The sequence below is a fragment of the Paramisgurnus dabryanus genome, chromosome 2 (genome assembly GCF_030506205.2).
Source record: "Paramisgurnus dabryanus chromosome 2, PD_genome_1.1, whole genome shotgun sequence".
In the NCBI taxonomy this organism is placed as follows: domain Eukaryota; kingdom Metazoa; phylum Chordata; class Actinopteri; order Cypriniformes; family Cobitidae; genus Paramisgurnus; species Paramisgurnus dabryanus.
The window spans coordinates 34419693-34445996 of NC_133338.1; the positions used below are offsets into that span (position 1 = coordinate 34419693).

Below are 26304 nucleotides of genomic sequence, written 5' to 3' on the forward strand. Positions count from 1 at the left end.
TGCAGGCAGAAAGGTGAAGACAAAATCCACTTAAATGAGGGTAAAATATTTCTCCATAATGTTTCAGGACAGTCTATTATAAGACAAATGTTTGTATTGTGAATATAGCATATAAATGTACAGTAGTATACGGATTATTCTTATCTTATTAAGTCTCTTACACTTCAGTCAGATGTGAATTATGTCCATAGAACAAAAAGAAACTATTAAATTTACAATTTTATTTAGCAAAAATGATAAAAATAAATAAATACAAATTGATCAAATGCTCCAGTAATACTCTCCAGCTTTCTCAACAGAACAAAATCATGAAGTTATATATTCAAATAACTTACAAATGGACTATGAAAAAAAGGTAAACAGACATCAGGCAACACACAAGATTAACAAACAAAACATACAAAATGGTATAAAAGTAAATGAAACGAAAGAGCAATACACATCCTTTTTTAAAAACTATTATGAAAGAATCTAGACACTTTTTATACAACAAATAAATGTAAGTTGTGTTTTTAATTTATAGTTTAGGACATTAGATTAAGCAGTGATATTTTCTGTTGCAATAATCCATCCTTGATTTTACTTAAGGGTTTCATCAACCTGAATGAGGTAACAGCATGAGGTGTAAGAATGTGAATTGTCATCTCGAGAACATGAACAAACGCCTGAGCTCTCAGTAAACATTAATATCTGAGGAGATCAGGTTTTTACAAAATTCTCATTTGGAAATCACACAAATCTGGAGACACAGTAGATTCCTTTCTATTTGTCACAGAACCACTGCGTCCTATTAGCCACATCTGGCCTTAGGCATCTTAGCCGTATGACATTTGCAAATGTCACATCCAATGAGCATTTACGTAAGGGAGACCCTTTTCGTTCATAATGCATGTTTCTCTGGATGTCACTTTGGAATTTTTGCAGTTATGATAAAATATTTGTACTATTATAATGTGTGATTTTGTTGAAATATTGTATCTTTGAAAGCTCAGATGTGATGTAAAAAGAGGGGCAGACACTTTTTACAGTCTTTTAAAAAAAGTGAATAAATATACAAGCAATTCGTGTTGTGTTTTACGATGTAAGCACTTAAGAGTTGTTATGTGTAGTGATTAGATTCGCTCTAGGCAGCGCAGGCACAGTCCTCACTAACAGCTCAGTATGTCCACAACCAGAATGATCCGACACTTCTGTTTCATAATAGTGAAAATCTCACTCCTTGTGCTGACAACTGACTCTAACACACTGACAACACTACAATAAAACAGCCTAACATATCTATAAGGCAACCAATACACAGAGGCTACTGTAGGCCAGAACTGCTTGTTCAGCACTGAAAACATAAACACTCACAAACCTGAAAGTAAGATTGAATCACTGTGTAGAGATTTCTGTCTATTATCAACAGCAATGCATCCCCTGTGTGTTTGACACCACCGTGTTTCTTTTTTCTTGTGCTTTCTTAAACACTATGAAAGTGTCATTTTGGCACAGGATACAGTGTTTAAACTTTCCCGACATTGTATCTCAGTTGGCCGTATGTTGGAATCAGTCTGTCGATTTTCCTCTGTGCTTGATCACGTGCACTGTTTGAAATAAACAGTGGTAAAGGGGCATACGAGTCAAGTAATGCAACCAGATGTTAAATTATTGTGATAACAACCCCCGGGACACCATGGTAAAACAGTGACACTAAGCATTAAACGTACGCCTGCTGTGTTGTGCTTTTAGACAGGTTTATAAAACACCTAGTAAGGTGACGATGATACAGAACAGAAGCCCTTAAACTGGCCAATAAGCATAACGTTACCGGCACACTGGTTTTATGGGACACTTTTGACTGCATGTGCGTACGCCAAAAATATATTTTTATAGCTTTAAGGAATCCAAGTTATTGGACAAGGCATGAGACCCCTGCTACACCATGGTAGGACGTGGATATGAAGACAGAGTTTTAATGGAGCGAGAGAGATCAGTATGTCTCAAATCATGCCCTTCTGTTAAAAATGATCAGTGACTGAGATAAAACTGCGCTCTCATTAAATCACATCTGTTCAGAAGATAAGGCATGATCAGAATTGGTACCTCACAGACAATTCAGGACTGACACTACAAATACTATTCTACTACTTATAAATATCTATTGAATGTTCCGAGTAACATAAAATAACAGTTCCCTGTGGCATCAATTATTTGGCAAAACAGAACTTAAGGATATTTTATGACGAAAAAATGTGTAAAAATACCAAAATGTATTTACAGAAATGTTTAAAAAACACTAATATAGAAATAAAAATGATAATTCTGGTTAAATCTCCAGCAGAACGTCTGGAAGACCTTTATATGTGATAACATATTTTGTGCTCCATGTTCTGGTCTGGAGCCTTAGATACAACAACTCAAAACTAGATGAAACAACTGCACCTCGGCTGCATTTCACAGACAAAACAGACAGAGAACGCCTCAATACTTCATATCTTATGTCTTAGATCAGAGCTACAGGACCTGATAGGAAGCTGCACTATTCCAGAGGGATACAGGAATGAGACCTTCACCCCTTTCTTCAGAAGCTTTCCCACTCAGAGGTGCTATGGCAACTTTATCAGGCACACAACGGTGTGATATCTTAAAATTTTATTACTCTTTTCTATAGCATTATTCTTTGTAGAAATCTTTTCGGTGTGCATACGTGAGCATACACATTGCTGGTACTTTAGGAACCTCCTTCCTGTATGTAGTAAATGGCACTATGGATTTTCTTTCCCTCATAGATACAAGAGATGAAACAAAAACACAAACAATACTGTTAACTGGCACACTTTAGGCCCCAAATGCGGTGCAGGATTTGATGCTATTTCACCCCCTCCGTCACTTCCGTAAGGGGTACGATTGGGCCGAGGAGGGCTTGTGGGATGACGCTGAGGTCACTGTTGTTTTTATGTTTTTTTAGATTTTCCTCTTCTGCACACACCGTTCCGTTGGTACTGGGAACCCCCTGGTTGCTGCTGTTATTGCTGAAAGCTGTGCTGTTTGTGGGTTCACTTTTGATTCTGGGCACGCTTTTTATTTGTGCGCTGTCGTCAGTTCCCTCACTGCCACTTGTGTTTGTCGTATCGGTCTGAACCGTGTTATTATTTGTAGCATTTTGGTTTACGGTATCGCTTAAACTTGTAAGAGTGCTAATTATCACCGTAGTTTCGCAGGAGCTTGTCGCATTATTTGTGTTATTGTTTGTGTCTGTGCCGGAGCTGCTGGGTTTGGAAGCTCCATTTTGGTACGTATCTCCGTTAGCCATGCCCACAGGAGAGATGAACTCTGGGTAGGAGAGAGGAGGCAACTGGATCCCTCTGATAAGACGTACCAACCCTCTAATTTTCTCCAGCGAGGTCTCCATCTCTTTCTGTCGGGACAGTACGCTGTTTTTGCCATCCATACAACTCTGTGCAGAGAGAGGGCACAACGTTGACTCATACAACTGAAATCACATCATCATATAGTTATGGAATACAAAATTTAGTGCATCGTGAAGGGATGCATAAAATTTTGAGCAGTCTGCAATGAGAGAGTGACTCATCGTGCTTTAGTTATGGGATTAATCAATCTTACGCTACACCAAGAAATATAAAACCGGGCTACTTGCCATACTAATGCCATTTAACCATTCTCTCACCGTTATAGAGTTGCTGAGCTGTCCTGCTCTGTGTTCCAGTGTCTCTCTCTCCTGACGCAGCTCTGTGCTCCACCTCACCAGACGATCTTTTTCTCCCTCTTTAGCTATCAGGAAATAAGTGTACTTGTAAATCTTATATAAGAGGCTTATAACATAAGTAGGGGTGAGCGGGGCACAAACTAATGTGAGGTTAATTGTAACATGGCTACTTTACATATTTATACAGGTACAAGCCATCTGTGCTTATGTTCTCCTGTGAATTTTTGTGTTTTGATGTGTTTTCGTTAAGATATTAAAGAAAGAGTGGTTTGGAGGCACGGAAGTAAATTTCTTCATCTTCACCACTGTCTTGTTACCTAATAATCATAACACTATTTTGAAACAGCAACTCCTAGTAACTGATAGCTGGGATTGAAATATTTTTACAGGTGGGGTTAGTTGTAAAACAGTGTTACAATTAAGCCTCAGGTACACAATCATAATGAAATGAATACAATGTAAATACTATTAACCAAAATGATAACTGTTAATAAATACCGGACAACTATGATTTTTTGGAATAATTGTGCAGCCCTTTTAAAAAATATATATTTATATGCATTGATGCATAATACAAGGATGGTTAGATGAAGGATCATGCATGGATGAATGTGTGGATATCTATTATAGGCAGATAGATAAACACTATCCACCTTTAGTATATAGAGAGAATTTTATTGAATTTTTTGTATTTAAACTAAATTTTCTAGAAGGTGTTACAACAAACCCCCTGTTTGTTACAATTAATAAGTTGAATGTTTTGCACTTTTGGTGTAATTGTATGATAACAGTAGTTTTCATAAACAAACTTTAAGTGTTTATTTGTAGCAGAGATGTGTGTTGATTGTGTAAAAAAAAGATTAATCTAACTTAAAGAGCCCCACAGATCCAAAATCGAAAATTACCTGTATTGCAGTGTGTCATGTAGTTGTCCATCAATGTAAACAATGTGCAAAAAAGTGCACGATTAATAAAGTTATTGGCTTCTAAAGTAGGGAGTCGACTCTGAATTGCTGAAACGAGTCATCATATGAATTGAATCTCCTGCCTGTCTTTATCCACGTAATACAAACACTTTGCATAATAATCTCCGCCTACAGCCTTGCCGGGAGAAACGAAAATTGTGACCTGCCTGCAGACCTTTAAGCTAGTTGGATGAAGATATGAAGAATCAGTGGTTAAAATTACTTTTTCAATGAGAAAAGATACCCAAATGGTTTAGTACCACTTTTGGAACAACACGCGTCTCCTAACCACAACCTGTAAGTTTCAAACTTGCTTTAATGAGTGTAAAATGTTAGTGTCTGTGGTCGTTTTTATTGCTTGGATTTATGATGAATGATGTGTATTGATGACGTTGTTTAAACTCTTAATATATTGTCAAAGAGTCATGTTAGCAAGCGGCTAACGCATGTGCACTAACTTCAGTGTTTACATTTTTGCTATAGTTCGGTTACCTTACATACTTGCTTAAATGAGTGTAAAATGTTAGTTTGTGTCTTGTTTTTATTGCTTGGATTAATGATGAATGTTGTGTATTGATGTCGATAATGTCTTCTCAGTAAATCATGTTAGCACTAGGTCAATACATTTTGCACTATGGTTGGTCTGTGCCACTGATCTGTGCGGATACTGTGTCAGTTGACCAATCAGAGCAGAGTAGGCTACTGAAAGGTGGGGTTTAGGCAGACTGAGTCATTGAACGGCTTCACACAAATTGTTTGGGGATCTCTGAGAAATTGGGTAATTCTAAATTTATATTTTGAGAAAATAACAGTGTTTTTTGACCTTGCATGCATTTAAACCTGTTGTCTGGGACTCATAAACAGTGATAGGGTGCTTAAAATTTGCACCTTACTGGCTCTTTAAATATTTTTTGAATGATAGAGCCAAAGTTAAAAAGTGTTACTTTGTGCCCTGCTCTCCCCTATTGTAGGTTTACTGTTCAAGTGGTAAAGCAATGGTTGTATGAGAAACTCACCTGCTTTATAAGAGATGTAGGAATGGACAATGGCAAGTGTCCCTGGCCACTCAATATCATCTTCCTTTTGCAGTATCTGATGGAAACACGTGTACTGTGTGTTACTCAAATACACCCCTAATCACATCCTGCATTTAAATGTACAGTATACATACAGTACAACAAAACGATGAAAATGAATGTGGAAAATTAATGTATAGAAGTGAAAAGAAATGAAGTGGAGAAAATGAGGCTGACTAAACTTACGAAGTCTTAAGCGGTCTTAATGCAGTTGGCTGCTTTGAGTATATGGGAGTTTGGAAATGGAAATAGACAGCATTATTTTGAAATATTTTTCTACTTTAGGTGCCCTAAGGATTTACCTGGTTTCTGCATTTAAAGCAGCTTCACAATACCTGCTGATAAATATTGACTCTATTCCATTCTGAATTTAACCAAATAAAAAAATAGTAAGCAGGACTTTAAGTAAAACAGTTAGTACACTGCCTTTTCATTCTTCATTTAATCAAAGAAATCAGATATTTCTGTTAAAAACAATTGAAAAATATAAAATGATATAAAGACTTTCTCCTTTTTTTTAAGAAAGCAACAAAGTGAGAAAAACGAAATTATTTAAGAGGGAACAGCAATAATCTAGCAATACTGTAACCCTGTTACCAACCACTCACAATTCACCTCCACTACCACTAGATGTTGCTGGTAAGCATAGTAAACATTAGGATAGGGAAGTCTAAGGCCCTGTCCCACATGGCGCAATTTGCATTTTCAAATAGTGCTCACAAGCACCCCCCTTTGTGGACCGTTGCATGCTGCATTACTCAACAGTCTACGCGGCAATTAATAACCAAAGTGCTCTCGGGGGTGGAGGACCGCAAGGGTTTAGCGCGGCATTTGGGACAGAGCCTAAATCGGGTCTTATTAACAGCAGTGTACTATCACAGCTACTTACATCCCCCGCCGAGTTGGGGCTGGGTGAGAGTGAATGTGATGGAGGGGTGAGTGAAAGGGCATGGGAGAATGGACTGCCCGTGGTGGGCCGCTGTAGGTCTGGGGAGGCAGAATGATGGCTGCTGGTGGTTGGGGGGAGGGGCCCCCACGCCACACCCCCGCAATCTGAGTGAAATGAAACAAAAGGACAAACAAAACAGAAAAGGAAAGAAAGAAGACAAAACATTGGTGTAGCATACCTCTGACAAGCTGTCCTCATTGGCTAGGGTAGCAGGAAGAAGGCGGGTTGGGGTTGGTGGTTGGTTGGGAGGAAGAGAGCAATGTTAGATTACAAAGGAAGCTTTGCATGCTGGGTAACAACATATTCTGAAAATGTTGGACTGAGATCAGCTGGTAAAAGCCAGTGGCAGTACATTTAGGCAGATGGGGTTAAGAAATTGTACCCACAAAGAAGGATCAAAGGGCTTGTATATATAGCGCAGATAATGTCAAATGTTTTTAAGTTAATGTATTGTTTCTATCATCAATAAAGTGGTACTCCACATTTTTGTGGGCATTAACAGTAAAATTACAGATCTCAGTGAGTATCAATAGTATTGCTTTAATACAAAATCTATATTTTTTTCTATCTATCTATCTATTAAATATAAAAGGCAAAAAAAAATTCCCGAAAGAAAATGTCACTTCTACTAACAAAGTCTGATTCCAGCCTAAATCACATTATCTACAATTTCTGTTTACCTTGAACAGATACATCTACACTTTCGTTACTAATGACTTCAGTTTTGCCAACAGTTAAAACTGCATATGCAACAGTGACAGCTCCTTTGGGCAAGCTGAGGCATCCTCTGTTTAGTGCAGCAATCTGAAGAGAAGCAATCTGTGTTTGCTAGTTTTCTATTCCAAGAAAATGATGAATGTGCGCTCTGTGACACCAACACAAGAACTGAAGGAACACTAATGAGGAGATATTCTTGCAAATGTAAAATGTGCAAAACTAACCAAACTGTGAATCTATACAGTAGTTTGAGAACACCGTCTGACGCTTTTACTAATGTATACACTTCTACAGCAGCCCAAAGACACTCATTATCCCACTTAACACATTGCAGGGTCATTTCTTTCTGTCTCACACACACATTTCAGGACCACTCCACAGCCGAGTGCCTGTGAGCACATTACATAATCAAACAGTCATTACTGCTGAATGTGTGCTTGTGTGAGATAGATGGGCAGAGACTGACTGAAGGCAGTAAAACAGTGCGGATTAGTCCAAGACGAGGGGTGTTAAAAAAAGGTTATGAGAGGAGAAAGAGCTTTAAGCATGAAATAATGACTGGCTTGTGTTTCGAAGGATTTGTTTTTTTTTTAAACAAAATAATGTTAATAATGAAGTCACATTTCCAAGATTATCTAACCTGTGTTCTTCAAAGCTCTTTTGCATTGGATTTTATTAAAATAATAATTAAAATGAGATGTTTACATTTCACATTAATGATTCCCACCAATGGGAACCTACCCTATATGTGACCCTGTTTGTGAAAACCAGGCTTAAGTCTCAAATGGGCAGTTTCCTGGATAGGTTTTAGATTAATCCAGGACTATGCCTTAGTTATATTAGGGCATTTAATTAGTTTTTTACAAGCATACCTTACAAAATAACAATACTGGTGTGCATCTTAAGACAAAACAATGGCACTTGATATATGTTAAAAGGGGGTTCGCACACCGGCCGCGTAGCTCAGCGTCGCACCGCATCAAGTCGCATCTAGGACAACTTGGAGGTATCGTAAACTGGAAGTGCACATTAAATAATGCGAGCTTCGTTAGATAGCGTCTACTTCAAAACGCTAAATATACGCTAGCAGCCAATGTTAATCGTCAATGATTTGGGACAAATATGATGTTATTTAATGTTAAACTATGTGAGTGGCGCTGTGTGGCGCGATATGGATTTGAGCAACTTTCTGAGTCAAAGCTGGGCGGCGCAGACAGGCGCCACCTGGCGGAGCCGGTGTGCGTATACTCAAAGGAAACAATTTGTTCGATTTTTTTAGAACGCCGGTGAGCTGCGCGTCCGGTGTGTGATCCCCTTAAGATATCTCAGTGCAATTTTTTTTTTATTCATTTATTTTTTGCCCAGTTTTTGCCTTTATTTAACAGTGAGTTTAGAAGAGGACAGGAAACTACAGGGAGGAGAAAGGGGTGTGGGATCGGCAAATGACCACGAGCCGGGAATCGAACTCGGGTCGCCGAAAGTGCGAAAGCACCACATGTCGGAGAGCTGCCCACTACACCAATGGCTCCGACAATCAACCGTGCAAAATGTTTTTAAATTAAGGCAGCTCACACATTTTAGTCTGTGACTAGCATAAGCCCTGTCTGGAAAACCGCCCCATAATTTGATCATAAAATTAGGAGTATCATCAATTTTGATTTCATTTATTGATTTCAATCTTTGACATGGCCTTACTCAGTCAATATTAATGATATTAAGGTTATATTTCACATAAATCACAAAAAACTGACTTAAGGATGGGTTTTCACAGACTGGGTTACATAAATCGCTTTTCCATTGCAGGGTTTCCCGCAGCACTTTTCAGTTCGGGCAGCCCACCTAAGCTGGGAAACCCTACCACCTTAACTAAAAAAAAATTTCGCCTCACAAAAGGCCGTCAAGTGCATCTCGGAGAATAGCGAACAGGGCACGCGCACCACATGGCCGAAATGAGAGAAAGACATGGTCCGTCACTGCCTGGAGGATAACTGCCAGTTGATAAAACATTTAATTCATTAATAATCTAGTATGTTTTCATTTTTTGTCATAGTTTCTTCAAAATTGAGTTTGACGCGTATGCCCAACCCATTTGATTGTGTGGTATGACAAGGCTCAGTACCATGCGGCTGGGCTCAGCTCGTTTTACAAACAAATGCTCAACACGGGAGCAACGAAGCATATCGATTGAAATGGTGGTACTGATTCCACACAATAAACCCCCCCCAAAAGTTAGCTATTCTGAACCGTTCAGGGCAGAAAATGCAAGGGAAAAAGCGCCAGTGGGCTTGTTAAATCTGACGTCAAAGACCACTTCTGGGTTCAACCGATGCTCAAATGCCATAGGAAAATAACAAATAATCCCGCTAATATACACTCGCAACTGACAAAAAAACGATTCAAATTTTTATCCTCACAACAACATCTGTGATGACCAGACATGGATTTTTTTACGAATTATTAATATACTGCTGTTTCTGATTCTGTGTGCCTGGAGACTGCAGTGTACACTGAGAGTTTACAAAAGTTTAAATGTGTGATATGAATAAATAGTAAGCATAAACAACTCTTTAAATAATATCCTCTACTGAAATGAGTAGAGGCTTGGACCCGGACAGTACACTTAGATGGTGTGAGTGTCTGAACTTACCTGTATTTCTGCTAGACTGGTTTATTGAACTCAGATATGACATTGAGCTCCTTTTCCTCTGAAACACACACAAGCATGGTGGATTCAAACATCTCTAATCTGTGAGCTGTTTGTATTGTTTTGTTGTTGTGTGAATGTCTGTTACCTCTGGTTCAAACGTGGCCCCGCTATATATGGGATTTGCAGTTGTCCGTCTCTTGCGCTCCTGACGCCTGCTCTGAATTTCTACACACACAAAGCAGGAAAGGTCATCTCACAAATATACACGCATACACACAAACACATTTTATGCTACTGACCTTCTAAATAGTCACGCGTGACCAGTCCCAAGGAAAGCATGAAGGCCAGTTTCTGCAGAACATGTCATTATCTTAGTAATCATCACACCACTATAATCATCATCCTCTTTATAACAAACATGATGTTATGACTGTATCATTATACCAGAGGGTTATCCTGATGTTTGGGGGAAGGCGTGTGTGTGTTGGTGGGTGCAGGTGAAGATGGTGTATCCAAGGATTGTGGAGGTGAACTGTGTGTCGGTGTGTCTGGCGAGATGAGCAATGAAGTCTTTGGCTCTGTCCCATATTCCACTATGGGTATCTAAAAGAAAAACAGCATGGTGTTGACATGTACCAGAGACAGTTTTTAAAAACTGGTCCAGTTAATGCACATATGCAGTTAAGAATTTGTTGGACCGCTTGGTGAAATAATTCTCAATTTGAGCTAAAGAAGCAAAATGTATGACATCCCACTGTGTCGGAAATGATTGCTGAATTGATAGATGTTTATAGAAACTCACCGTGTTGTCAGAGCCTGAGCTGTTGTGAATTAACTGCTGTGTGTGTGTCTGAGCAGGTTGTTGCGTGTGTGTAGATGAAGCAATCAGGATGCCTGTGTTACAGCTGTTGTGGCAAGGTAGGCCGTTGAGAATACGCATCTGCTGGACGTGACCGGAGGAAGGAAGGGCAGTGCTCAGTTTCACTGGTGACTGTAAGGTCTGCATAGAGACCTGACCTGGAGCAGCTTGGGATATTGAAGAGGGAGGTTTTGGCCTGACCTGCTCACACACACGAGAAAGAGGAGAATTATGTGTTGAATGATTGGAGAAGTATAAAATTGACTGAAGCAGTCAATAGTCCCGATTACAGGCATTAGAACGGACAACGCCCTGACAGCTTCGGGCCAATCATAACGTTTTGATACAGATGTAGCGTTTACCCCGCACTGTTTCACACGCATGCTGCTTAAAGTCGAGCACACCTGAAGTAAACGTCCACATCTCTTCACCAGAGTTGTTTAAAACAGCTTATTACACGGCTCTCTGGAATGCTTGATTCTGATTGGTCAGTTGAGACATTTGCAGGTTCGTTCTTTTCAAATAATAACCGCTCCAAAGTAATAACGCATAGCCGGTACTACTTGTACGATTAAAATCGCTCCGCGCCAATAAAGATTACTAGCTGTTTGGCGCCATCTTGTGACAAACACTGGACAACCATAATTTTAACATGTACGGAAAAAACAAAACATTTAAACAGTGGATAGAAGAACGAACAACGACAAGACACAGAGAGCTTACTGAGACTGAACTTGACAAAATAAGAGCATGACAGCTACGAAGCCAACACACAAAAAAATACAGAATGGGCATTAAAACATCTCAAAGACTGGCTAAAAGAGAAAAAAATGGAGACAGACAAGTATGAAGCAGAGGATCTTAATAAGGTATTACGATCATTTTATGCATCTGTGCAAAGTTTCGCGGAAGGATAAAAATGTTAATTTAAAACAAATATGCCAATAAAATGTTTCAAATTCATATTCATGTCCAGTTTTTTTTTTATGTGGCAAGTAGCCGTGTAATAAGCGGGATAATGTAGAGGCAGCCGGTAGTTATCGGGAAATAAGCCCCTTCAGTGTGATACAAGACCCTCCGCTTCGTGTGAACTCCAATTTTGTCTTTAATTTAAAACAATTTTTAAAACAATATTTTTTTATAGCTATCGTTATAATGTGAACGGCCCTTAACTCTAGGGGAGTTGGAAAATTAGCATATTTTGTACTTGTAAAAAAAACATATGTCCCCCTCACTTTGTTTAACACCTTAGTATCATGTATAAACATTTCCTTTATATATAATAAAAAGTACAAGTAGATGGCGTAATAAATGTATACAAATCTAACCCAAAATAATTATCAATTAATATAAGTAATTTAAAAAGAATATTTGTCCTCAGATTATGTGTCATTGGTGTTATTTATGATACAAACTATTATTTAAAAATAATATAAATATGTTGGGAATTACATCCAAGGTCAAAGGTTAACAAGAAAGAGGATCTGTCATAGCACACACATGGTGAGAGTCATATTACTTGTTAAAAGTTAGACATTTTCTTTAACATGTTACTTTTCAGTGTGGTTCTTTGGGGAGGGGGGGTTGGTGTTGCTTCAGTTTGTGGTTATTTATAGCAAAATACATAAAAAGCTAATTACCTTAGGTCAAATCATAGCTAAAGTGTATCAAAAACTACGCTGAGCTAACATTATTGTGTAAACTTAATGTATACAATGTTAGCTACAGATCCTTAAACTTTTGCCTGGCTACCGAACCTCTCTTCACAAACTGATCCATGCTCACCGTCTCCCCTCGTCTTTAGGAAACCAAAACATTTGTATTTTCGACAAGATATTAGTTCTAGAGGTTAGTTTAGGCTGGCCACACAGGAAGATTTTAAGGCCAATTTGACCCAATAAGTGTTTTACCGCACCCGATTTGTCAAAAAATGAAATAAATAAATAAAACTCTGTTTTATCTCACGTTTCTGTTAAAAATCATTTGACACTGTCCCTATGTCTGTGGTCTACCATGGTAAATATCGTCCAGTGTGTCCCAGGCCTTAGCCACTAGCCAGGCTGAGAAACAATAGACCAAAAATGAACGTTGTGCCATGCGTGTAACCATGACAACGCACGTGCGTCCAATGAAACGGCTTTTGCATCTGAGCTACTCATTTATTTCTCGTGCATATTTTTTTGGATTGCCTATATCAAGTTCCATAACAAAGAATATAACTACACGCATACAAGCTTGACATTTTCAAAAATGTGATTATTCATGCCCATGCCTAACATATATGCACATATTCAACATACACCATCAGTGAGAATGCAACAGCATACAATACTGCCATAGAAAGATCAGGGTTAAGGATCGGTTCAGGATAAAGAGCGAAAGCAAAATCAGGGAGTGAAAATGTCACCACTGTACAAGCAAAGAGAAATAAAACCCAAAGCAATATAACAAGGTGGACCACAAAGAAAAAACACTGCAAAGAAAAACAACATCTGCACTTAAGAAAACACACCCAAGATACACAGACGCACACTAACACTTAACAGTGAGGGCTTTTCGCTAGTCCAGCCAGGCATTAGGGTGTGAAGGGTTTCCATGGAAACAAACCTGCAGTAGAGTGGCTGGCCGGGTTGTCTGTCTGGTGGGAGGGACAAACTGAGGAACTTTGATTGGTTGTGAGGCTGCTTGAACCTGTGACAAGACCAGCCGTTTATTTGTGACACAAAGACACTCTTAACTTGGAAGTATAGTTCATTTTTTACATGTACGTGCACAGTCGAACGCACAGCCTTGCAAAGCACACTTCATTTAAATGCAAACATGGGCATTGGATGCATGCATTACCTCTCCTGGCCTACAGGGGTCTGTAAAGAGCAGTTAAGGAGCTTTAAGCTCGCAACGCCACTAGTTAAAACGCATGTAAACATCTTCCTACTCTTTCATGATTGATAATTGAGGGTACCTCCAGAGCTTACAAGCTTTCCGGTCTGTTTTGTTTTTCATCGTCTACATTGTAAATCGACACCCCCCGGGCACAGTTGCCAGCTTGTGGATAAACCAAAATGTGCATGTGTGACCTGCGGGTACAAGGTATGCTTAATTCTGGCAATAAAGTTTGTGCTTACTATTCTGATGTCGAAATTAGTTGACTGTCGCATATGCGTAAAAAGTGAACTATACCTAGGTCTTTAGCATACTAACTGTTCCAACACACTTCCTACAACAAGTACCTTTAACATATTTATCATATTTGTGTACCGTAAAACTTCAAATAATAGCCCAGGCTTTTATTTTCCCAAACCTATCATCACACCAGGCGTCTAAAAAAGACAGGCGTCTATAAGAGACAGGCCTTTAATTTAATTGTTCCAGCATGACAGCAGGAGGTTACCACATATTACGTTTTATTTTTAATTTGATGGTGTTTAACAAATTAGTTTGTGTAATAACAAGAGTCTTAAATTATTGGCAGTATAAATAAAGCAAATAAGGATATGTTTTTTTATTGGTTGTTGCGTGAAATCTTACCCAGATACAACAGTGCTATTTTCTGATTGGCTATTGTGTAGCCTCTTTCTCTTTTTTTTGTATTGGCTCGCTCGACTAGAACTCTAGGGAAGACGGGCTTGATAGAGAGAGAGAGAAGTGCGGCCAGATACATTTTGGGCGCTGCAGCATATTAAATATGATAAACAGTGTTTCCACGCGAGAAATACAATGTGTGGCGGGAGTGCATGCATGACAAAAGACTGAAACCCGGCTATTATCAGCGGCCTCAAAACACTACCGGCCCACCGGGAAAAGTCCAGACTCTCCCGATTGCCACTTCGCTACTGTCATCATCACCTCAATCCTGGCGACGAAGCTCGTTGTGTTGTCATAGTGATGAGTAATGGAACGACTGCGTCTGTCACGTGACATCTACCGGTAAGCAAAAAAAAACTTTAGCGTGTTCAATCTGCACCATAGAACTGTCTTAAACAGACGATCTGACGGGTTTTAGAAGATTAATACAACCCGAAACTAAAAAACAGACCAGGCCTTTATTTGAGACAGGCGTTTATTTACCCAAACCTGTCGTCACACCAGACGTCTAAAAGAGACTATTTGGGACTCGGCTATTATTTGAAGTTTTACGGTAATTAACCAACTAGAGTCAGAAAGAAACAATCCTGTGCTCATGGGCTGTGCATAATTCCTAAATAATATGGACGGTCACGCTAGACGCTGGGTTTTTATTGACTTAATGGTATACGCCTATGAACAGAGAAACTCTGTGACAAAGCATGCATTTCAGTGTGTATAAATGTCCAAATTTAATAACCTCTACCTTGCAACTTTGAGTGACAATTCATGGGTGACAAGTCATGTGATTACAAGAAGTACTGACCTATAGGCCTCTAGAATCAAAGTCTATTGTGACCATGGCTTAAGTCTAAAGACATAATGTTGGCTACCACCTCAAATGTAGTTTGCCAAAGAAAATGAGTAAACATGTTGTTGTAAAATGATAACAGAAACACTTACAACAACGGTGCTTTTGGACATGACTCGCAGTGGCTCTATTCCCTGATTGGTTGATTGGATAACCGGTTGGAGGTTTACTGGGGCGTTTTGAGGATCTGCACTGGAAGGGCTTGCCAGGAGAGTGTTGCCAAGGGTTGTAACCACTGTGATAGTGGGTGCTGGTGTCATAATGATAGGTGAGTTGGGTGTGGCAGCTCTCAGCACCAGAGGTAGAGTCTTTGAAGCAATCATAGGACCCACAGAGTTCTGCAGGGTCAACACATTTTTAAACTTCAATTATCAGTTAGTTTACTTTTCTAACCCTAATGCTCTACTTATGTAAAGATCCGTGTTTGATCTTTTATCCTAAGCAACTTACAAAAGCGAGAAAAAAACAGCAACGCGATTTCTCAAAGGCAAGCAATAACATGAAAAATGTGAGCTTCCTGTGTGTGCTTTGTAATAGTGTGGGTACCTGTGGAGTGGTGAGGCTGGCAGCAGGCAGCGATGTCTGTGTCTGTGTAATGAGCAGATGAGTAGATGTTTGCCCATCGGCTTGTAGCGTCTGTGTCTGCAGCTTCATATCGTCCTGTTTCACCAGCAGATCTCTCCTTAACTGCTCCACTACCTTTTTCTGTGGGAGAGAAAAAGAACAAGCGCATGTTCATTTTTCCTCTTCCGTCACTCGTACCTGCAATGAAGTCTCTCTCACTCATGCCCTTTCTTTCTGCCTGCTGTTGATAAGAGTTTGTGATGCTGGATTTTGGCCCATTTGACAGCAAGTGGGAACATGGAGTTCCTACAGCTAAACATCACTCTGTTTTGTCTCTCTCTCTTTCTCTCTCTCTCGGTTTCAGGCAAAATTCCAATAGTATCTGCCTTTAACATCTAACACCTTAAACGCATTTGAAGAAACAAGATTATGGAAAAATAACAGACACCTTTAACAGCATTATATTAACATTTGTAACTATAAACTGTGTGTCTGATGTTCACGTGAAAGAAATGTTGGCATGTTTGAAAATCATGTATAACATCAGTAATACTATATAAGATCTAATAGGAATGATGTGAAAATTCCTTCTATATAGACCGTTATTTATAAGTTATGCTTATTAAAGTGTATGTCTGGTTGTGTATTTTACACTGTATTTTTAAAAAATGTTCCCTTTTATTCCAGCTTAATATATGGGCAACCTTAAAGTAAGGCCATTCGTACACCGACTTCCCTTAAGATTAAAAAATCTGAAGCACTTTCCAAAAACTGCTCTGCTTGTCTAAACTCAATCATATGTCAACTACTATTTCTAAATGAATTTCATGAATTACTCTGTAATAAGGACTATTTACTGATGCTATAATGGCTCAGAAATGACACATTTCACCTATAATATACAAATAAAATAACATCAAATTTTTCCCCAAATATTGTACACTAGACAATTTGCACACTGCCAGAAAAATAGTCAAAATATGTAGGTATCACTGGGGCAGTACCCTTTCAAAAGGTAGCGCTTTAGACCTAAAAGAGTGGTTTCATGGACAGAGATTAGCTTAAACAAGGACTAGGCATTAGTTTATTAAGGAAATATAACTAGTTTTAACAAACATGCCTTACTAAAAACATTAATTGTGTGCATTTTGAGGCAAAACAAAGGGCACTGACTTTAAGATATGTCAGTGCAAATTGTTTTCAGTTTGGACAGCTTTTACATTTATTTTAGTCTAGGACTAGTCTAATTCCTGTCTGGGAAACCACCCAAAAGAGTTCATATTAGTACTTCAAGGGTACATCTTGTGTAGGTCAGGGGTAGAGCACTATGTTAGCAGCGCAAATGGTCATGGGTTCAAACCCAGGGAACACACAACCTGGTAAAAAAGCTGGTATACCTTGTAATGCAATGTAAGTTGCTTTGGATAACAGCTTCTTCCAAATGCATTAATGTTAATGTTAATATTGGTCCCAAATTTTTACAGATATATTAAGACATTTTTAAAGAGTACTGCCCCAGTGACAGCTGGGGTACACATTTTTACCTTTTTTTCTAAAAACAATTCAATACAGACATGCTTTAGTGGCATATGAAGTAGTAGAAAGTAAACAAAAAAATGTAAATCACCCTACACAATAATAATGAATGGAACAGAAACATTTGCATGAACATTTTCAAGCAAATGTGGAAGAATGGAAATTTAACAATGAAGTTGAAAAAATGTACATAACAGGTGAATTTCCAGTAACAAATTATGTAACTCTAAACGTCCTGTGATTTTAATTTGCAGTACTATTATTACATAGCTCGTTGGAATGCTTGATTCTGATTGGGCCAGTCGTGACATTTGCAGGTTTGTTATTCCAACTATATTACAACTGCTCAAAAATAATAACACAAGACAACCCAGATGCTGCAAATCATTTTGACAGGTATAGTTGAATAGTACACAAAAAAGTAATATAAATATGTCTTTTAACAACATATATGACATTAAAGGCGATCTAAGCGAATCTGTGTGATGTCACTTCTTTTTAACGTTCGAAGTGTTTTCAAACAAAACGGAACGTTGCTAACTCCTCCCCCTCCCTTCCGTGCTTTCTGAACGAGTCATGAACGTGCCCAACCCCCACTCCCAAATCCTTCTTGTCGTTTATTGGCCTGAACACTTTGTTATGTTTCGTGGTGGTAGGTTTGACCACTTTGTTTTTGTTTCAGTTTGTAAAGCCTGGCCTGTCAACAGAGACCGCGTTTTTATACAGTGTATTCAGGGGACAGCCAGCTAGCAGATAGTGAGGAGATGTTTACTGTATGAAACAAAAAATGTTTTATGGCCTAAAACCAAGAATTCGCTTAGAGCACCTTTAAATTTACAATTAATTAAACCAAATAGCGTGTTTGTGACATTTGAAAGTCTTGTCTTCTTACAAACCGAAAATAAACAGGTTTTTCTCGCGGAAGGTCTGAATTCATTAAAAATGAGCTAATAAAATATTTCAATTCAATGTTGAATGTTCCTTACCTTACCTAAGATGTAAATAGCAGTGTAATAAGTGGGATAATGTACGGGCAGTCGATTGTTATGTGAAATAAGCCCCTTCAGTGTGATACAAGTCCCTCCAGTTCGGGTCAAGTCCTGATCACACTGTTGGGGCTTGTTTCTGCAAACTGTGCAAATATAATTTTCTATAAAGAAAGCAGAATGTGCTTCTAAATTATTGACATTATTGGTATCTTATCAGTGCATTTATTGTTTTTACTGACATCATTGACTATTTGTTACAGTTTGGAATCAAAAACTTAAGCCCCCACTCACACACACACTAAATGAGTACACATACAAAAAGAAAAAAAACATGATTCAATAATAAATATGGAGAAGATAGGGAAAAAAAGAGAAGAACAAGTATTTAATACTAATAAGTGCCTGGTTTACACAATATGATTAGGAAAATCCATCTCACAGATTACAAATGTGCTATAAAGCATATTTGTGTTTAGTTGTGGATATGTTGAATCGATATCTAGTAAAGACAGGAGTGACAGTTAATAGCACCCCCCCACCACAGACCTCTCACTTATTACAGCTTTAACAGGCTTCCTCAACCATCTGTTAGATACACACTACTAAATCTGAGAAAATATCTCTGGACACTACAACTCAACAGATTCTGGGGGTGTGTGAGCAAAAACGAGAGCACACTTTATTATATTGTGCTGCAGGCTGCAAATTTATTTCTGAATGTGAAAGCTTTGACATAGTCTGTGCATCTTTTCACTATGGTGCCTTAAGGTATGCTGACCTTGTGATTTTCTTATTTGTTTTTCTTTGCCCAAAGAGAGATGATATCAGGTTTGAGTTTTTCTCCCGTTGATGGCAGACGCTCTGTTCTGTTACTTTAAAAAGCTTCTAATTTAAATTCCTCTTTGCCTGCTGTCTACAACATCTTTTCTCTATCTCATCTCCTCCACAGCACTAAGAGCACAGTACAGTAAACTATAGTGAAGGACACTACACAGAGTTACACCACATAATCAATCATCCCTACACATTAATCATCAGTTACACAAATGGCAAAGAAAAAGCGAGAGAACAGATTTGTGTGTGTGTGTTAAAAGACCCCATGAAAACAAAAACTGAGTTTGTGCATATTATTTTTAGCAGATGTATATATTTTAAACAACAAAACATCAACCCAGGAAAGAAAACTGCCCTTGTTGTCATGCAATTTCATGGGGTCTTTAAAGCGTTAATTCACCCCAGAATGAACATTTTCATTTTAATTTCAAGAAAATTTCCCGATAATTTACTCACCCCAATGTCATCCAAGATGTTTATGTATTTCTTTCTTCAGTTGAAAAGAAATTAAGTTTTTGTAGGAAAACATTCCAGGAATTTTTTGAACCCAATGGTTTGGAAGTCCAAATTGCAGATTCAATGCAGCTTCAAATGGCTCCTTAGGTATTAGACCTTACGTATTACGCAATCACGTCGAAAGGTTGTGTTAAGGTCTTCCAGTGTTTACAAGTGTTGAGAAAAAGGACCGTTCAGAAGTTGTTGTATGAGGCATGACACTAACGGTACATTCACACGGGACAAAAGCTTTAACGCTTGAAGGAAGGCTTGTCTGAAGCGTGGCCAACAGGCAATCACCGTGACCGCTACACATGCTCCGGTCTTCCATAAACGTAATTGGCTGGCTCTGCCTAGGTTTTTTGCATAAGGTGATCTGATTGGCTGACGCACTCGTTGCCATCTAAAAAGTTGAGAAATTGCACTGCAAAGGCAGTGACGCAGCACCAACGGATACACAATTCAGTTAAAAGTCCCATTAAAAGTGAATGGGAGGCGTCACCGCTTAACTGCAATGAGTGTGAATGTACCTTAATTAAAGTGCACCTATTTCATTGCTAAAAACACAGTCATTTTATGTATTTGGTATGATACAATGTGTTTGCGTAGTTTATGTAGCTCCAAATATACTGCTTTCCTCAAATGCTCTGATTTTGTACAAAGCTCATAGATCTGAAAAGTGCTGTGTCCCTGACTTGCCAGCTAATCTGTACGTTGTGATTCTGCCTGAATACCTGTGACGTCAGCCGGAAATGTGACTATATAAACTTACAGGCTATGAGTCAAGGAATTATGATAACGTCGGTTATGTCCACGTCAACGGGCCCAGGAAGTAAATTGTTGCCTACAATCCGTTAGTTTGTTGTAGTCCAAGAAAAGAGATTATGTTGGAAATTATAAGTCGCGCCATCATTTACTTTGGGGTTTGTACCTTTTGCATATCGTTAACATCTACTAATACACACTTACACACCAAAGGAAATGTAAAACCGTGAATCAGACATTACAATAGTTGCTATTTAATATCTTTGTGTCAATTTATTGTTTAAAATGCGCTTCGCATATGTCATGCGTGACCTTTCGACGTAATTACGAAATAATCGCGGACACACACATCCTAGGGCTAGTGCAACACGAGAAGTTGTGGTTATAAAGTAAATATTTTTTCGGACAAAAATGACGATCGTTTCGTAAATAAGACTCGTATGCCTCGGTCTACGATTGTTTAGAGCCCTTAAACTGCAATTTGAACCTTCAAATCGTTGGGTTTAACTGAAGTCCACTATATGGAGAAAAATCCTGGAAAGTTTTCCTCAAAAAAATAAAATAAAATTCCTTTCGACTGAAGAAACAAAGACATAAAACATCTTGGATGACATGGGGGGGGAGTAAATAATTATCAGGAAATTTTCTTATAAAAGTGGAGAAATCCTTTACATTACTCAATGTCATTCCACACCCATAAGACCTTTGTTTATATTAGGAACATAAATGAAGATATTTTGATGAAATCCAAGAACTTTCTAAGTCCCCATAGACAACAACGCAACTCACTGCTTTCATGAATACATTTTATGAGCACAAAAAGTATTCTTTGTCACTTTATGAAATAAAGATTAAACCACTGTAGTCACATGGATTATTTTAACCATGTCTTTACTGCCTTTCTGGGCCTTGAAAGTTGTGAGTTGAGTTGCTGTCTACATGGCTCAGAAAACTCTCGTATATAATCAAAAATATCTTTATGTGTTTTTTTGAAGTGAATAAAGGTCTTAGGGGTGTGGAACGGTATAAGGGTGCATCATTAATGACAAAATGTTCATTCTTGGGTGAACTAACCCTTTAAATACAGTGCTGTCAAATACTTAGTTTGTCAACACAAATCCACAACACACAAATCACCATATTGTAATGGAACTACAAAAAATGAATATTCAGCACAACACAACACAAAGCAATGCTTTGTTACACTTTTGTAACCTAACATCACCTTAAGTTCAGAACATTCAGACCACTTTTTAGCCCAAGTACTTTTTTCCCTGCCCGACTAACTTAAACTCAGCAAGCTCACACATACACACACACACACATATGCTCCATGAGAACACTGATACAGCAGCAGGTGTTTTCTCAGAGGGCAGCTCTCACCTGCCGCTCACTCAGAGCTGTGATCTTGGCCTGCAGGTCACGGAGCTGCAGCTTCAAATCAGCATTCTGTACAAGAAACACACACACACTCCTCCCTGATACACTATTCCAGCGGCCACAGAGCAGAGTAAATGAGAGGGTATCTATCAAACAGTTAAAATAAATGTTCAGTGAGGCAAACACACCTGTGGATCTTGCTTCATCTGGGTGACGAGTTTCTGCAGAAAGAGAGAGAAAGTTTTAGGATTTTCAGGAGAGCAGTGGGAAACATGTACTGACCTCTAGAGGACAATAAGGGAAACTGCATCTACAACAATTACACTACATGGCGAGACCAGAGTGTGTTGGGGGAGGGGGGTACCTGATGGATCTGGATTTCCACTTTAAGTGCTTCCTGTAAATTTTGCAGCTCCATTATCGATCCTTTCTTTCCCAAACCCAATACGGCTGCCTAAAAAACAAGAGGATGCTTTTTTAATTATTTACTGATGGACTGGTTTGTAACAGTGTTATTACAGATAAAAAAACGAGATTTTCGAAATCTCACAATGTGTGTGAGAGATTTGTTAGTGTGGGTGTGCCAGTGTGTGTAAATCTGCTCAGTGTGAGTTGAATATATCTCAGTGTACTGATTCAATCAGAACTACTCTCATCAAATCCTGCCTGAACAATACAGATCAAACTGAACAGCACTCTTTCTCTGTGTTTGCACACATACACACACAGACACAATCTTGTTCTCCCTCTGTCATATTTCTTTGAGGGGAAATGATGCTGATGTATGCGTTAACTGTTTCAATCTCCTCCAGCCTTTAGGAGTGTTCTATACAATCTATCAAATATTATCTAAACCTTCCTATAACTGTTACTAGACTGCTAATATTAATAATTCCAGCATGTAGTCCAGATAAACATTTAAATTTATGAACTTGCCAATGAAAGACTATAACAGCTGACCATCACACTTGTGTCAGAATGTGTGCACCCCCATTATAACAATTGGTTTGTTCTATACCTTCCCAGCGTCTGCCGTCTTGAACACCATCCAACTGGCAGAGGTGGGGGGGTGGAGCTGGAATAGACAAGAGAAGATGGTAAAGAGCACACATCTTCTTACGCATCTTTACACACAGTAATGCTTTGAAAACACATCTAAAACATATTAAAATAAGACATAACGTAAGGAGGAATGTATTAGCTTTGTAGGTATAGATTTAGGCTCCAAACAGACACCATAAAATACTTTAGCAAATAAAATACTATTTGCTAAATCACTGCAAGTTCCCTACACAGCAGGTACGCAAGTAGCTAACAGTATGCTTGAACTGCATATTTAGGACTGAACGTTTTACAGTCTCAACGAAAGTGAAAATTTACTCACTTTATCCCTACAGTTTTGTTTATGCTTTTTGTAAGTATTTTTGTAAATGTCTCACAGAATCCATCTCTTTTTCTTATACAGATCATCGCTCTGTTCTCATCAGGATGAATGCAGAGACTACCAGATGGGCACTCCACACACTAAGAGGTTCTCACTCATCTTCAGAGTGGCATTCACTAACTGTACCAGTCATTCATGCATCTGCCTCAGGACAGTAATGCAGAATACAACATTCTCTATATCGGTGAAGGCATTTATGATCAACTTTAATTCAGTTTAGGGCAGCATTTAGCAATTAAATTGATCTCATGAAAATTTTATTTTTTGGGACTTTTATATTCAGTAAGGGCAGACAGCCAGACTGATCTAAAACACATATTACACCTGTTTGATCACACTGCCAAACACCGTACACTCACCTGTTGGCTTTGTAAACAGGCCACAGTGTATGAGATATTCAAACTACACATTAGAACGTGATGTAAAGTCACTCTGTGTCTGACATATGCCCGCACTGAAAATTAATTTATATTTGACGATATTTCACAAGGCAATTTCCTTCACATTCATGACTAGCTTCATTACCATATAATTTACAGACACAGTACAAACAGGCACAGCATATGTTTTGTTGCATTTCAAGAGCTATTGTAATCATTTACTGTGAAATAAAAAAGGCTTGGGTTGTTATTCGCAAAAGAAATGGTTTAAGGATGAGATGTGTTTAAACCACTGTAAGACTATACAATATAATACAATTATATTTAAGTAAATTACTAATTTAATAATATGGTTGAACTATTACAGACAAAGTGGAAGAGAAAAAAATGATGAGAGAAGTGAGGTGAATGTCTATATGATTGACAGGATTTAAAGAACAAGCTTCTTCTGGAAAATCCATTATTTGGAGTCATTGTAAAAACTCATCAATCAGTATTTATATATCAATACTTCAGAACAGCATAGTATACGCCAATAATATCTTCATGTTAAACAGTCAATTATTAATCACCAGGTTTTAGCTTTAGCATTTACTCTGAAAGAATTCATCTAATACTTTAAAAATAATAATATCCGTGTGTGTGTGTTTATGTGTAAAGATACAGTTAGCAGTTGCATAGGCTTTCTTTAAAATTTCACATATTTGAATTAGTCGCTTATAAACATAATAGTATTTATTCATCTAAATACACAAAGATTTAATTTTTTGATTTTATGTATATGCAGACACCTAAAGCACAACGAACTGGTTGACCCATAGTAAAAAAAAAAAACAGGTTGAAAAAATGGCTGTACAGTCAACATTGTTGAAAATGGAAGAACAAACAGACATGCGTGAAACATAACAAACTGTAAACAATAAAATATGACCTTTTTAACAACCTGTATGCTTTAGTAACTTCACGTGCATCAAATTCATGCTCAAAGATGACCAAAAACAGGGTGTGATTTTGATGGCAATGTTTTACCGATATTCAGCACTAGAACTAATGAGCAAATGCAGTACTTGTTGTAAAAAAGCACACATCCGTCACTGACAATCTTGTAAAACCCTGATAACATTAAGAGAGTAACGTTAAGAAAGGAGCTCGAGACGGTCCGGACCGAGCGCCATCTGAAAGCTTGAGAAAGGTCATCATCATCATCATCATTAACGTTCCAGCGCATCCACACCGGAAACAGCACCATCACTTTATATACTCACACAATTACACATTAAACTCACACTGCACGGGGCCTATAACTTTCCTTAACGTTATAGAACAACAGATTTCAGCATATTTCATTTCAGCACTCTCGCGTTTGTGCGAATATGTTACATGTCAAGGCGTGGTGCCGAGGAAACGAACTGGGGGGAAAAAATCTTTCATGATCACACGTCTTGTCGCCCTAGCGGTTCTTAACAATAATAGTAGCTCAACATCGAGGGCTGTTCGAGCTGAAGACAGCAGGTGTACAGACACACACTTTATTCGGTTTATCGTTTAAAATGTCTCGCTTTCCTGTTTGAATGTCCATGTAGGCGCAAAGTGCTTTTATAATGGCATCCCATTACTGTTTGACGGCATGGTGTGAAAACTACGGCACGCGCTGGAGTCCGTATTTTTATCCATATTAGCGCCGTTATATTTATTAAGTGGCGTTTGTAAAGTGTTTTGGTGTTAATCGGTGGTGTATTGTGTAAGTTATAACGTATCTTTTACTGCAGCTGTACTCTCTCTCTCTCGCAACTCCTAGAATAAAGAGAAACGAACAAAACCCCCCTGCACTGCCTCCGCGCTTTCACATGCACTCAAATCACTACTAACACAATCGAATAAAGAAAGGCAAAAGAGTTGAAAGACACCATCTCTAAAAGTTCCCATGATCAAGATTTAAACAAAAAACGAGGTGCACTTACCCTTGTACACACTCTTCCAGCAGTCAAACACCGATCTTCATACACTTACACACACACTCACCAATTATTTAAATATATATCTACAAACAGCCGGGCATTTCGCCACCAAAATCCTATCCCGCGGATGAAATTACTCCTTTTACCGGCCTAAAGTTTTTTAATGGGCTATTAGCGAGAATCTTCGCGTTGTTCGGTTGAATTTAATCGAAATATATATAAAAAGACAGAAACTGACATACAAAACAAGAACTCTTCTTCCATTCCATTCACCCCCAGTTTGTGCGCTCGGCATATCAATGCGCGTAGAAGAGAGATAATGGGACAGCAAAACCGTGCCGTAAAACACACCAAATAACTCATACAACACAAAAAATTATTTGTCACTTTGGAAATTAGTTCAATATTGCTGCAAACCGCGTTGAAACAAGTACTGCTGAATGAGTAAGAACACTTAGAACAAGAGAACTAGTTTGTGTAACGGTGCGGCGAATTTATTTCACTTTGCCTAAGGAACGGTTGTAGTGCGCCTCCCATTGCCTAGGGAAAAGCCCCGGATGTAAACTCAGTGAAACTCATGTTGAGTGAAGTTACTCTGTGCA

General features: G+C 38.4%; 1 protein-coding gene across 6 annotated transcripts; it reads right to left on the minus strand.

Moving 5' to 3' along the window:
- Positions 1-206: 206 nt before the first annotated feature.
- On the minus strand, positions 207-25988 carry phf21aa (PHD finger protein 21Aa). Of its 6 annotated transcripts, XR_010544642.2 has the most exons (18): positions 25945-25988; positions 22939-22995; positions 22285-22374; positions 22109-22141; positions 21924-21989; positions 15904-16062; positions 15450-15695; positions 13530-13613; positions 10866-11123; positions 10508-10666; positions 10363-10414; positions 10209-10288; positions 10064-10121; positions 6878-6900; positions 6640-6803; positions 5691-5766; positions 3671-3774; positions 3302-3439 (listed from the first exon to the last, which is right to left on the minus strand). XR_010544642.2 is itself a non-coding variant. In XM_065289471.2 (17 exons), the coding sequence occupies exons 1-17, from the start codon at positions 25969-25971 to the stop codon at positions 2852-2854; spliced, it is 2160 nt and encodes a 719-aa protein (XP_065145543.1). In that variant the 5' UTR covers positions 25972-25988; the 3' UTR covers positions 207-2851. The 6 variants fall into 6 exon arrangements, 5 of the variants coding, with proteins under 5 accessions (XP_065145543.1, XP_065145544.1, XP_065145545.1 ...); XM_065289471.2 differs by lacking the exon at positions 6640-6803 and having other exon boundaries at positions 207-3439; XM_065289472.1 differs by lacking the exon at positions 6640-6803 and having other exon boundaries at positions 207-3439; positions 25706-25981.
- Between the last annotated feature and the right edge of the window lie 316 nt (positions 25989-26304).

Excerpts from the sequence above, each read along its gene's own strand:
- phf21aa (XM_065289471.2), bottom strand. The coding sequence starts at position 25,971 with ATGGAATGGAAGAAGAGTTCTTGTTTT. Across the intron at positions 15,696-15,903 it reads CCAGCCTCACCACTCCACAG|AACTCTGTGGGTCCTATGAT; the intron begins GTACCCACACTA and ends TTGACCCTGCAG. Across the intron at positions 10,122-10,208 it reads GGGCCACGTTTGAACCAGAG|AGGAAAAGGAGCTCAATGTC; the intron begins GTAACAGACATT and ends TGTGTGTTTCAG.